The sequence below is a fragment of the Chanodichthys erythropterus genome, chromosome 3 (genome assembly GCF_024489055.1).
Source record: "Chanodichthys erythropterus isolate Z2021 chromosome 3, ASM2448905v1, whole genome shotgun sequence".
NCBI lineage: Eukaryota > Metazoa > Chordata > Actinopteri > Cypriniformes > Xenocyprididae > Chanodichthys > Chanodichthys erythropterus.
In genome coordinates this window covers 34,823,101-34,836,636 of record NC_090223.1, presented here as the reverse complement: position 1 = coordinate 34,836,636, position 13,536 = coordinate 34,823,101, and the positions used below count along the sequence as shown (strand labels likewise).

The following is a 13,536-nucleotide window of genomic DNA, read 5'->3' as shown; positions in this document are numbered from 1 at the left end:
TACAACCTATATAGTTTTATATGAATAGTTATAGTTTTACATGAATTATAATTCATTTTAATCTGATTATCACTTCAGCTTATTCAACAAAAATAATTTACATAAGCTGAAGTTCAAAACATGATTTAAACTAAAACATTCAATTAAAATTATTCTCTCCCACAGTTTATGAAGTAAAGACAGGCTATCATATAAAATGAATGTCAAAAGGTGGTTTATGGTGTGATAGTGTTGAGATTAATTATGGCCTCTTTACTTTCTGACAGTGATCTCTTTCTCTCTTCCGCTCTCAGGATAGCACATTGTATTTTTAATAAACCAATAAGCAAAATTGTAACTAATCTTGACAGCCAGTGATCACCATGAATTCTCATTTTAGGAAAAAGAGCAGATTAGACATTTTAATTCATTTTGGGGAGGGAGAGTTTCACACATATAAATTGCATCTTTTTTTCTCCCCTCAAATGAGATTATTTACATACAAAACTTTTAAAATTGTAACAATGTGTATTAAGTTTATATTACAAATTTTCTTTGTAAAAAACTTTGATGAAAAAATAAAAAATAGTATATGCATGAAAAATGTAAAATACTATTTAAAATAATTTAAAATAAATAATAAATATAAAAATTCAATTCAAATTATACATACTCAACAGAGTTATTTTAGTATCACTGAAATAACCAGTATTTATTAGGGCTGCCTCCTAATAGTCAACTAAGCATTAGTCGACAAGCAGAGGCTTAGTCGGCCAAAATTATGAGTTGCTTAGTCGCAGGAAAAAAAATCCACAGGATGTGGCAAAGTCACGCAGTCTTTGCCGGATAGATCGTTAACAGCTGGTCTATAATTACAGCACATCCAAACGCTCGCCTATCATTCATCGACCTCAAATATAGCTTATCACCTGAAACATAAGTGGTAGCAACTTTACATGGCCACTCGCTTTAACATTAACCTAGAAAAATGTGGGCTATTCAAGTGTTTGTGCAGAGTGTGAAAGCTGAATAGTAGCGTGCTTACTGACAGCTAACATGGAAGCGCCGGTGCGATCACTTGCACTTAAAATAGTTCACCTTTTTTGGTCATACAGATAAGAGTAATACATCTTTTGAATCTGTGAAGAGTCTACTTTTATTTGTGCACACTCACAAATACGCTGATTAGGCTATGTAGGCATTAAAGGCTCTTTATTATGATTTATTCACTCAAAAAAATGAATTGTTGGATTTACTTAAAAATAAGTGTCAAGTGGTCCCACGCAACAATATTGAGTAATTTGTACAAAAAACTATTTAGAATGAACAAAAGAAATTTAAGTAAAGCTGACAAAATTTCTTTGAGTAAATACAAATCATTTGAATGTCACTGTTACATAATATTTATATGTGCAGTTTACTTAACAATGTTATGCTGATTACGTAAGGTGAACACATTTTTTTTTTTTTTGAATAATCAAAATCAAAATGCACTCAAAAAATAACTATTTGAACAAACTCAATTGAATTGAGAGCAGGAATTTCATCCTATAAGCATGCGTATATGAGTGCGCATAGCCTAAACACAGGCGACACTCTTCTGCATGATGGTAACCACAGAATTCAAAAACATTACAGAAACTACTCTAAATGTCCAACATAACTGAACATTAAACACTAACATAAACTAACAACATCTTTCCCTTTACTGAAAAACACATAAAATAACACTTTAATCCCTAAATTTACTCTCCTAATGCAGTCCCTTGCAAAGCATGCTCGGAACTACGGATCCACTGCACAGTTAGTTATGTCAACAATAATGTGTGCTGAAAGTAAAGTAAAGCTGAGAATACTCAATTTTAGTAGAAACAACGCAGTTAAATTACGTTCATGTACAGTACAGTCCAAAAGTTTGGAACCACTAAGATTTTTAATGTTTTTATAAGAAGTTTTGTCTGCTCACCAAGGCTACATGTATTTAATTAAAAATACAGTAAAAATACAGTAATATTGTGAAATATTATTACAATTTAAAATAACTGTACTATTTAAATATATTTGACAAAGTAATTTATTATAAAGTAATTTATACATTGTGATGCAAAGCTGAATTTTCAGCATTGTTATTCCAGTCTTCAGTGTCACATGATCCTTCAGAAATCATTCTAATATGCTGATCTGCTGCTCAAAAAACATTTATGATTATTTTCAGTGTTGAAAACAGTTGTGTATTTTTTTTTTTCAGGATTCCTTGATGAATAGAAAGTTCAAACGAACAGCATTTATCTGAAATACAAAGCTTCTGTAGCATTATACACTACCTTTCAAAACTTTGGGGTCAGTAAGAATTTTTATTTTTATTTTTTTGAAAAGAACTGAAAGAAATGAATACTTTTATTCAGCAAGGATGCATTAAATCAATCAAAAGTGGCAGTAAAGACATTTATAATGTTACAAAAGATTAGATTTCAGATAAACACTGTTCTTTTGAACTTTCTATTCATCAAATAATCCTGAAAAAAATATTGTACACAAATATTTTGTACAATTGTACACATTAAATGTTTCTTGAGCAGCAGATCAGCATATTAGAATGATTTCTGAAGGATCATGTGACACTGAAGACTGGAGTAATGATGCTGAAAATTCAGCTTTGCCATCACAGGAATAAATTACTTTGTCAAATATATTCAAATAGAAAACAGTTATTTTAAATGGTAATAATATTTCACAATATTACTGTTTTTACTGTATTTTTAATTAAATAAATGTAGCCTTGGTGAGCAGACGAATCTTCTTTAAAAAACATTAAAAATCTTAGTGGTTCCAAACTTTTGGACTGTACTTTAGTTACATGAGTTTTTAAGTAATGTGAACAAGGGTGGTTTGAGTGAAGCTAACAACAGTGAAAGTTCATTTTTTTGAGTGTTGGTAAAAGTGCGATTAGTCGACTATGGCTTACAATGAACAACTAGATCAGAAACATCTTTAGTCAAGGGCAGCCCTAGTATTTATTAACATTTTGAGTCAGTTTTTAATTTAAAATTTTCCATTTTCATTTTAATCCAAGTTAAAGTTTTAGCCATTTTGTTGTGTGTTTTTGTCATTTTTAATAGTTTGTTTTTTAAATGTCTAGTCTCTTTCACACTGGTCCCAGGCCACCATCCTTTTTGTTAAGTTATGCAAACACCTTATTACTTACAATACTCACGCATAATTATTAAAGATACACCTTTTTTTTTAAACTGACCTTGTTTACATGAATGGAAATGATTTATACTGCGGCTGCTGAGAATGCAGGAGAAAAGTTTGATGATTTAGAACAGTGAATCTCAACCTTTTTTGAGTCATGTACCACCATCATATTTGGAACCATCCTCAAGGACCCCAGACCCCAATAAAAATGGCGCATTGGTATCATTAATGTCTTTGTGACGACCAAATGCAATCAAGTATAATTTACTACTGCTACGTTTGATGACTTGTCCTATATTTAGTCATATTGTCAGGCACATTATACATATATTATCTTCCTCTTTTATGCTAACATGTCAATGTCAAAATATACAAAAATTTATATTCAAATATTTTATAAGGACCCCCTGGCATTATGTCAAGGAACACTAGGGGTCCATGGACCCCTGGTTGAGAAACACTGATTTAGAAGAGTTAAATAGATACAAATTAGCACAGTGGTTTTTCCAGTGCGCTCCACGAGATTTACCTCCATGCAGAGTTTAGTTCAAATCTAATCAAATATTCGCGAACCAGCTAATCAAGGTCATTGGGTTTACTTGAATATTTCATGACTCCAGATTCTCCAGGAGGAGGACTGAGCACTGCTGAGGTGCGCAATATGCAACAGCGGTTGATAAATACAGTCATAGAGCGATATCAGGTCATGCAGTACATATCCCATTACAGTTAAGTTGGAGGACATATTCAGAAACACACCAAAAGCGAGCGCTCACACATCTGTGTGTAATCCATCATGAAGGAGATGCATGCCGAGGAGCGCGTTGTGATGTTAACTGGTATGAGGTAATGCTACACTATCCCAGCTGGAAATGAGACATTGAATGTTAAGACACTGTCACTGCATGTGTGTGTGTGTGTGTGTGTGTGTCTGTGAGGGGATTACCTAAGATATACAAAACCTCCCTTTGGGAATGTCCAAGGATGCCCTCCATTGGAAAAATCAATTCATATGTAAAATAATCCCTTAGCATAAGGGTGTACCACCCCAAATACCATTCAAAAGAGACCTTAGGAATAAAGGCTAAACTGTTATTTTACATCTGATTTCTACACCTGAATATGGTTAGATGACATATACCTAAAAAACTTAAAGCACTACTTCATTTGTATTTCTGATCTATTGTATTTATTTGTGCTATTTTTTGTAATTTATTCATTTGTTCTTACTGACTGACTGTTCACTTGACTCATGTTTGAACTTTATATCAGTTAAGCTAGTTTTTGCTGTGTGTATCAAAATTAGAAACAAGAACTGTGAAATTTCACATGTATTTAAAATTTATTAGAATGCAAGGTTGTTATTATTATTATTGTTCTAAATATTTAGGCCTGTATGGTAAAGTTTTGTGTGTGTGTATGTGTGGGTCACACACGAACAAAATGGTCAGAGCCAGAGTCTGTCTATCCCGGATCACAGAGTTCACAGACAGTGTCTGCGTCAGGATTTCTGTGCTCTGCATGTTGTGGTGAAAATAGGGGGATTTGGGAAAAGGGGGCATCATAATAATGACATTTCAGATGCCAAGTGAGAGGCTTAAACTTCACTAATACTCAATACTCTGGGTGTTTCATTAGCAGGGCTAAAGGGAACCGAACTCTTGTTGTCCTGCCAGGACATAAATGTCATTATTACAGCATGGAAAGGCGACACATGCTTAAAAAGAAGGAAAATTAATCGCAACATTGTCACAGAAGATGTTTAAACCACAACCAAATAATCAAAAAGCCATTTCAAAACATTTTAGGACATTTTTAGAAATCCTAAGGAATCCTTCACCCATCTCACACTGTCATAGGCCAGACATTTCACTATTATGATAAAGCTTGGATATTATATTAGACTCTTTGTGAAGTAATTTATATTAATGTGACATATCACATACAGTCGGCTTTATTTCAGTCCCAATCCAATATTAATGCAAATGCACAATTTATAGCGCACAGCCTTGACTCACTATTACAGTACTATCATTACAGAGTATGCATAATTATGGAGCAATATGCACAGAGACACACTTCTCTGAACACTTTTCCTCTGTCAACATGCCCATTTGTAAAATCGCACACCCTCCTAAAAGCTGCTCAAGGCCACGGGCTATTCTGGAAGCTGTTTATTAAGGAATCGTGCTCCTTGCCAGTCACTACGGCTTCAGGAGATCCAGACAGACTTTGTCCTGGCAGGTCCCAACTCAACGTTGTATGTGACCCGGGGACTTGAGTGCAGGGTGGTAAATGTGATCTTTAAGAAGCAATGAACTAAAAGAGGGGCCTCGTGTGTGGTCTGAAGTGTGAATGAGAAAACGAAAGGATAGACAGGAGAAGGAGCAACAGATTACCAGTTATTTGACACTCCCGATGTCATGCTCTCAGACTGGGTTTAACACCAAGTCATGAGGCTGAGTTAGAAGGACAAGGCAGGTCTCAAGAAGGCATGATGACACTGATCTGACCTTGTGCTTTTTTGAAAGGGTCGTTTTCAGGAGAATGCGCTCCCAAATGATGACCTTAACGGAATACTGAACACATTGGTCACATTGTACAATTGTTTTGAATCTGTTTAATGTATAATACAAAAAAAAAAAAAAAAATCTACATTTGAATGCTATATAAATATAAAATGACATTTTTTTTTACTGCTATTGTAATCACCATGTAAAATGCTCACGCAGACTTTTCATTTGTGTCAGCCCCATTAAACATGGTCAAATTATTTGCATAAATTAGTTTTTAGTACGTTTAACAAATAATTAAAATTAAAATAATATTATATTTTTTAATTATTTTTTTATATTTTTAGCACAAACGGTTCCGTTTCCTGAGATTGATTGTGGATTATTCCATCTTCTAAATATCTGGAATTTCCAGTTCCATTTACAATAATTACAAGCATCCATATCTGTTTTCCTTAACAGCATCCACCGTTAAGCAGCTTAGCGCCACAATTACTTCCCTGTACATTAAATGCATTTTGAGACTATAACAGCAAGTTTTGCTTATTATCCTGCTGTTGCTGGAGTAATGCCTTCTCTATGAGGATCTTCAGAGATATTCAGCAGCAGCTCGAAACACTGACAACCTTTAGTGCTTCCTCTTTCACCTGGAGGTTTTTCAGCAGTGTTGTAGTCGAGACCAGCTCATTCGAGTCCGAGTCAAGAGCGAGTTCAGAATATGTCGAGACCAGAACGTTAGGAGTTCTAGAAACGAGAGGTATCTAATCTTTCTGGGGAACAGACGTGATAAATGTGAGGTGACAAAAGAAAAAATGACTCTGATCTGGAGGTGAGGTGAACTAACAGACTGCATAGCCTCAAACCCTGCTAAGCAATTAATTAATCAAATCATTTTTTACTCATAATTCAGCCTTCGTGACTGCATTAGCCAATAGTTTATTTTTATTACAAATATGATAAACGTTTGCGCAAGTATGTGTTGGGGAATTTAAAATGTAACATTTTAAATGTAACTTAAAAAAAAGATTTGTTAATTTTGCTGAACGAGATTCAAAGATCTGAGTCAGTAAAATGATCCGAACTTCCCACTACCACCTGAGTCCTGCTGCCTTTGCACTAACGTTAGTCTCAAGTCATGCGCAGTTGCGCACAAGAAAATCACCAATCATTGGACGTGTCAACCAAACATCATTTTACAGAAATAATAACATACAATAATAATCATTTTGAATGGGATTCGAGTGGACTCGGGAATGAGGCCAATTCCTAATACTTTCGAGTACGAGTCAATTCCGAATCAAAATGCACATGACAAGACCATTACAATATGGTCTCAAGTACTACAACACTGTTTTTCAGTGTCTGTCAAAGACTGTGTAGTCCATGAAGGTCATAAGTCAGATACACAAGTTCACAACATCACTTACATGGATGAACATTGGTATCTTTAGACATCATCTCCTGATATTTGATGCTAATGATTTCGTCTGCTGGTTAAACCTGCAATTCACTCTCCTTAAAAGCTCTATAAAAAGGTGCAGTATAGCTAAAGCTTTTAGCTCTGTATCAGTGCCAGCAACTAAATTTCATACTGTATGTTCAGAACTAACCCACTCCAACTATCAGTACTAATACTTTAAGGACCACACACTTCATGAGTTATTGATTTTAAATTGCGCACTACTTAAATCAATAGATTCATTTTCATAATGATCCGAATTTTACTTACAGGGTCAATTGAGCAATGAGTATTTGAACGAAGGTCTTTAAGAAAACATTTCTGCAGGCGAAACATCATATTCATGCAGCCTTATGTGACATCCTCAGAGTATTCACATATAATGTGATTTGAATTTGATTATTTCTCCCTCTTGGACTGTGATTTTACCTCAGACCAAATATATTTCAAGTTTACATCTCGTTATAGGTACAGAAGAGTGTTGTACACTGGTTAATGATTAGTCATAAAAGGCTGAAATTCACTAAATTTTTCAAAATTTTACAGTCTGGTCTAGAGTCAGTCTGTAGAATTTTTTGGCAGTCAGAGTTTCACAAAAAATCATGATGGGCACTGACTACGGATGTTTATCTTCAGACTGTAATACCATCAAACACATTTGATAATTTGAGACGATTTTAGAACACATATTGTTTTTGTTTGTCATGCGTCTCCTAGCAATGAAGCACATGTTTATATGTGAGTTTGTTGTACTCAAAATGACCTGAAAGACTGTTTAAAACAGTTTTTCCTCTGTAACCATTTACGAAGTCAGTAAGTGTATGATGCCTAGGTTTTCAAATCTGTTTAGATTTAAAAAAAAAAAAAAAAAAAGATTGTGTAGTGTATTCCAGCCTTAGCAATCGTCACCAAGATATATAATTCAGCTGATGGGTATCAAGCTATAGAGTGTTTTCTCAGTCTAGTCTAGTATACTGTCAAACCCCAAACTGAAAATTGACCTCTCACTCCTACTGCTGCCAACCCAACCTATAAAACTCATCTTTCAACGCCTGTCACAGCTGAGGCAGTCTAAACATCTCCTTACAATAAGTTTACATTCAGGACCATAAATTACGTTTTAAGCAAATAAAGCAATATTTCTCTGCCTCAGCAGGTAGTTCGCTTATAAAAAGCGTGAATCGATGATCAAGATTTATCTACTGATTGTCTGACACAGCTCGCTGAATGAAATGATCAACAAATGGATGTTATTATGAATGTTAAGTGTGGGCCAGACACTCAAGCATTCTGCCAGTCAGAGTATAAGAGCATCATTTACATTAGCCTGACATATAAAATGACAAATAGTGGTGATTAAAATATACCGTAGTGTTAAATGTAAAATCGATGCTGAAAATGAACTTAAAAGAGGCTTACCTGGCTTCTTCGGTTCAGGCATGGCGGTTCGTCATATGTCGGTCACCCTGACTTTTCTTTCTCCCACACTTTACTCATCTTTCATCCCTTTTATTCCCTCCTTCCTTGGCAAGCATGTCCTCCTCATCCTTGAGTAAGATAGAGGAGGGTGGGTGAGCAGAGAACAGAGCAATACATGGAGGGAGAGCAACAGAACGAGTGTCACTTGAGACAACTTAAACACGAGGAGCAGACGAAAGACAGCGACAAGGGTGAAAAAAATTTGACATTAAAACAAACAGGGTGTCTCTGTGGCAAACCTGTTAATTGGTAATCTTGTTAAAGCGTGCTGTGAACCAAGCTATTTGCTAACGGCATGATATATTTGTAGATATAGTGAATGACAGCCTGTTTGGAGCATATTAAAGCAGAGATGCTTGACATCTGTGATCGTCTATGAAGTGATTGTTATCTCAGAAAATTAAAGAGAGACGTGGAAGGAACAGAAACAAGCTGTCAGAGGTTAAGTACATTTGATAGGCTGACCTTTGACCTTACAGCTCTCTAACCACCCCTTTCTTTTCAACAAGTACATGTGCTGACAATTCTGCTCATTCATTAGGCCAGTCCTCCTCTCAAATCACGTGTGAGAAGTGTGATGTTTTCTGAATTACAAGGCTGATTGAGCAGTTAAACTTAAGCTCTTCGTTAATGGGTTAATTAACTCACCCAAACACATTCAATGCATGAGAATAATGAGATATTTAAAACATAAGTTAATATCGTAACTGCATCTGAACAAAATGACGCGAATGCACAAGTGAACTTGAAGTTACAAGCTAATCAGAAGGTGTAAGCCACACTTTCTGTAACAATGTGCTACAAAATGAACAGTGAACATATAAAACTTAAAGAATTCACAACAAGGAGAGTTTTTACATGTTTTGTTTCGATGATGATGTTTAAATTATTATGATACCGTTCAAAAGTTTGATGTCAGTATGATTTTTTTTTTAAATATTTTTTTTATTCAGCAAGGATATATTAAATTGATTTACGCAGTTAAAAATGTCTTAACAGCTCTTTTAGATATTTTATGTATCAAAGAATTTCAACATTTTCAACAATAATAAGAAATGTTTCTTCAGCAGCAAATCAGCATATTTTAATGATTTCTGAAGGATCATGTGACTCTGAAGACTGAAAATTCAGCTTTGCCATCACAGGAATAAATGACATTTTATAATATATTAAAATAAAAAACAGTTGTAATGATAGTTCACAATATTACTGATTTTTTTTAGTGTAGCCATGATGAGCAAATGAGATTCTTCTCATCTTTTCAATGGTAGTGTTTATAACATTTTAAATATCTTTCTTGATATTACATTTTCCTCAACTAAACTTGCATGACGTGTAATAAATTTAATTAATATGACATGACAAAATAGAGTTAAAAAGATGTTTTCTTCAAAAGACAACAACTAAAACAATAAAAGTGTGAAATGTAACACTTCAACGGCGTTAGACGCTGGTAAAAAATGTGAAACGCAACGCTCACAATTGTCACGGTCCGCACACGGATGTCTTTATCGGCAAAACAGCGGAGATCAGAGTTTAGTCGCGCCCCTGCTTGAAGTGTACACTTCAATGACACTCTATTAAACTTCACACACCAATAAACGCTCTTTTGAACTTTAATTTGGGGGGAGATATGACTGAGCAGAGATTGTGCTATTTATAGAAAGTGTAACTTGAGAGTCAGGTGTCAAGGAGAGAAATAGCACAATATTACGGAGGAGAGGAGACAGAAGAGACAACCACAAGCACAAGACATGCAGCGAAAAAGAAAGTGATATAAACATGATAGTTCATGCTTTATGGAGTGCTAATTTAATTTATTTGATTCAATTAGACATAATATGGGCTTGGAAAGGAAAATATAAATCGTTTGTCACAATGCAACAACTCATTAAATGTAAGCAGGAAATGTTATCCTGCTTTATGATTAAATGTCACCCCACAAATTCAATGACACGCACATGCCTTCACAGTGATGAGATGGCTAATGATAGTCCTGTAGGAGTGTGGGGCTTCACTATTGTCTGAGTGTATGATGACAGACAGCTATGACTAGATGGAAGACATATATATTCATTTCAAAGTAGGAATGTCTTGGAAATCACATGGCAAGGGTGCATGGAAAACCCAAGCCCTTCTGCTGAGACAGTCCATTAATCATACAGGCTCTCTTAGAGATGTGTTCAGTTATGGAAATGCCAGTACGCCACGCTGTATCACTTACCTCAGTGTCATGTGATTAATGTAATTGAAAGGGCGCGCATCTGTCTGTTTTTTCTCATGCCTTGGATCTTAATGGCAGTCTGTGGGTCCCCTACTAACTGAGTGGGTACGCTATTGATTGGGGGAAAAGAGTGTTAGATAATTATTAACCTTGATTTACAGAACAATAGGAACCGAACAAAATGAGGTTGTGGAACACAACAACTGTAATTGACTGTAATCGATCTAAGCTATTGATTAACCTGTGGCCACGATGGCCCATTCTGGATCTGTTGTCGATGCGGTTATTATCTAATAGGTTCAATACAATGACAGATATTCAGGCAAAGGAGTACATTCTCAGGGGGTTGGGGAACATTTGCGTAGACATAACTTTGGTCATGTCTGTAACAGCTTAAACAAGAAAACATTTTATTGCATTATATGTCAGACCCACAGACAACACCACTAAATGTTTGCATTATACAACAGGGTGTTTCTCTAACTACGACCACTTCTGGCCCTGTGGACTTTTAGAAAATAAACTGAAACAAGTTTTACCGGATTGTATTTATCATGTAAATATGCATCACTGAAGAATTCTGTCTTTTTCACCCCTGGAAGTCATGAACATTTTCACCACTCTGTGATTACCACCGCATCTAAAATTAGGCTATGTGATGTGTTTAATAGCATTTAGAGGTCAAAAAGACTTGTTTGTACTAAAATGACCGACTTCTTTTTCTCTCTCTTTTTTTTTACATAATTTGAGAGCTAAAATTGCATAAATTATATTTTCACACTTTCTGCATGTTATTCCATGCAATTTTCTTCACACATTATATATCATACTCCTCATATCCCAAGCATGCTCTTCACTGACACAAATTTCTGCCTGTATGCTAACTTCTGTGTGTGTTGGCTTTTGTTTATATTACATTGTCACAATGTAAATTAATTAATAAAAATACTAAATGATGTTTTTGTGAGAAAATAAAGGTATGCACAGTTTCCTGTGATGGTTAGGTTTAGGGTTAGAGGTAGGGTAGGGGGATAGAAAGTATGGTTTGTACAGTATAAAATGCATTGCGGCCTATGGAAAGTCCCCACAATTCACAAAAACAAACGTGTGTGTGTGTGTGTGTGTGTGTGTGTGTGTGTGTGTGTGTGTGTGTGCTTTTGTTTATATTACATTGTGGGGACCAAATGTCCCCATGATGTAATATAAACCTGAGTTCACCTACATCGTGGGGACCAGCCAGCGGTCCCCACAATGTAAATGGGTTTATAAATCATATAGAATGAGTTTTTGTGAAAAAGTAAAAGTTTGCACAGTTTCCTGTGAGGGTTAGGTTTAGGGGTAGGGGCAGGGTAGGGGGATAGAATGTACAGTTTGTTCAGTGTAAAATGCATTGAAGTCTATGGAAAGTCCCCACAATTCACAAAAACAAACGTGTGTGTGTGTGTGTGTGTGTGTGTGTGTGTGTGTGTGTGTTGGGACAGCAATTTAGCGGCAATGTTGTTGGTTGGGATGGAATGACGTCATAACGGAGTTTTAAAATTTAGTAAAAATGCATATAAACCATTTTCACACCTACAAATCTTAAAAGTTTATATAGCCTATTTTTTCTAACTCTAATAAGATTATTATAGTACAACAAATATAGCTATTTATGGATTTTCATAGTTTAAGCTTATCTGGGTCTGGGACAAGGGTAAAATAAAATATTTACAAAAAAAGGCATTTGAAAAGAAGAGAAAAAAATGATAAAGGCATGATAAAACATGGGGAAAAGTTTAAATATGTGGTAATAAAAACAGGTCTAATGCAAAATTGACCATCATTTTCAACCCACATGAAAAAATACTATAGTAATTTATAGTAAATACTATCGTTTTTGAACCATACTATAGTAAATTGTAGTATAGTACTGTATTATAGTATTTCAACACTTGTTAATAAATGCTACAGCATACTGTAGTATTAACTATAGTGAACTGATCAACTGTAATACTGTAATATACTTTAGTTTTTACTACAGTAAACTGTAGTGTATGGTAGTATAATATACCCTATAGATTAAAGAAAGCTTAGTACAGTATTGGGTAAAGTAATTTGTTTATATTACTATAGTTGTTATATTACCACAACCAATTAATTCAAGTGCTTACTATAGTATAGTTCAAAAACACTATAGTATTTACTACAAATCATAGTATTTTTTTCATGTGGGAACGTCTGAATATTGAAAATAAGATCCTATAACAACAATACTATGATTAGAGGCAGTAAATTGAGATGAATATAAAGGTCTTCATCAATCAATTTAGCATGTGACTTGTCTTCTTGAGCCATGTTAAAACTTGTTTAGGCTTGGGCACATTTTCCTGTGTTACTAAACTACTCTCTAGTGTCCAACTCCTGTCATTACACTTGTGACAACAACAGGTATAACGAAGTTAAGCACAAACTTGTCACACAGAGAGAAGCCTGTGCATTGGCGCACACATTTACTGACCTCTATGCTTTTAAAGCATGTGTTTTTGTCCAGTTTACCCATTATTGTCTTTTGGAAATCCGTCTTGGTCTCACAGTGAAACATGTTGATTGCAGACTCAATGTGAAAAGTCAATAACAGCGACATATTTCCTAAAAAAAACAAACAAACAAACAACAACAAAAAACTAATTTAGCAGAAACCTGGG

At 34.9% G+C, this 13,536-nt stretch overlaps 1 protein-coding gene across 2 annotated transcripts in view; it reads right to left on the bottom strand.

Moving 5' to 3' along the window:
• The window catches only part of mybpc2a (myosin binding protein Ca), a 36,404-nt gene extending 27,799 nt beyond the window's left edge, over positions 1-8,605 (bottom strand). For both annotated transcript variants that reach the window (XM_067381933.1, XM_067381938.1), the window contains exon 1: positions 8,569-8,605. In XM_067381933.1, the coding sequence (XP_067238034.1) occupies positions 8,569-8,590 (22 nt within the window). In that variant the 5' untranslated portion in view covers positions 8,591-8,605. The remainder of the gene's footprint in view (positions 1-8,568) is intronic.
• Positions 8,606-13,536: the final 4,931 nt, after the last annotated feature.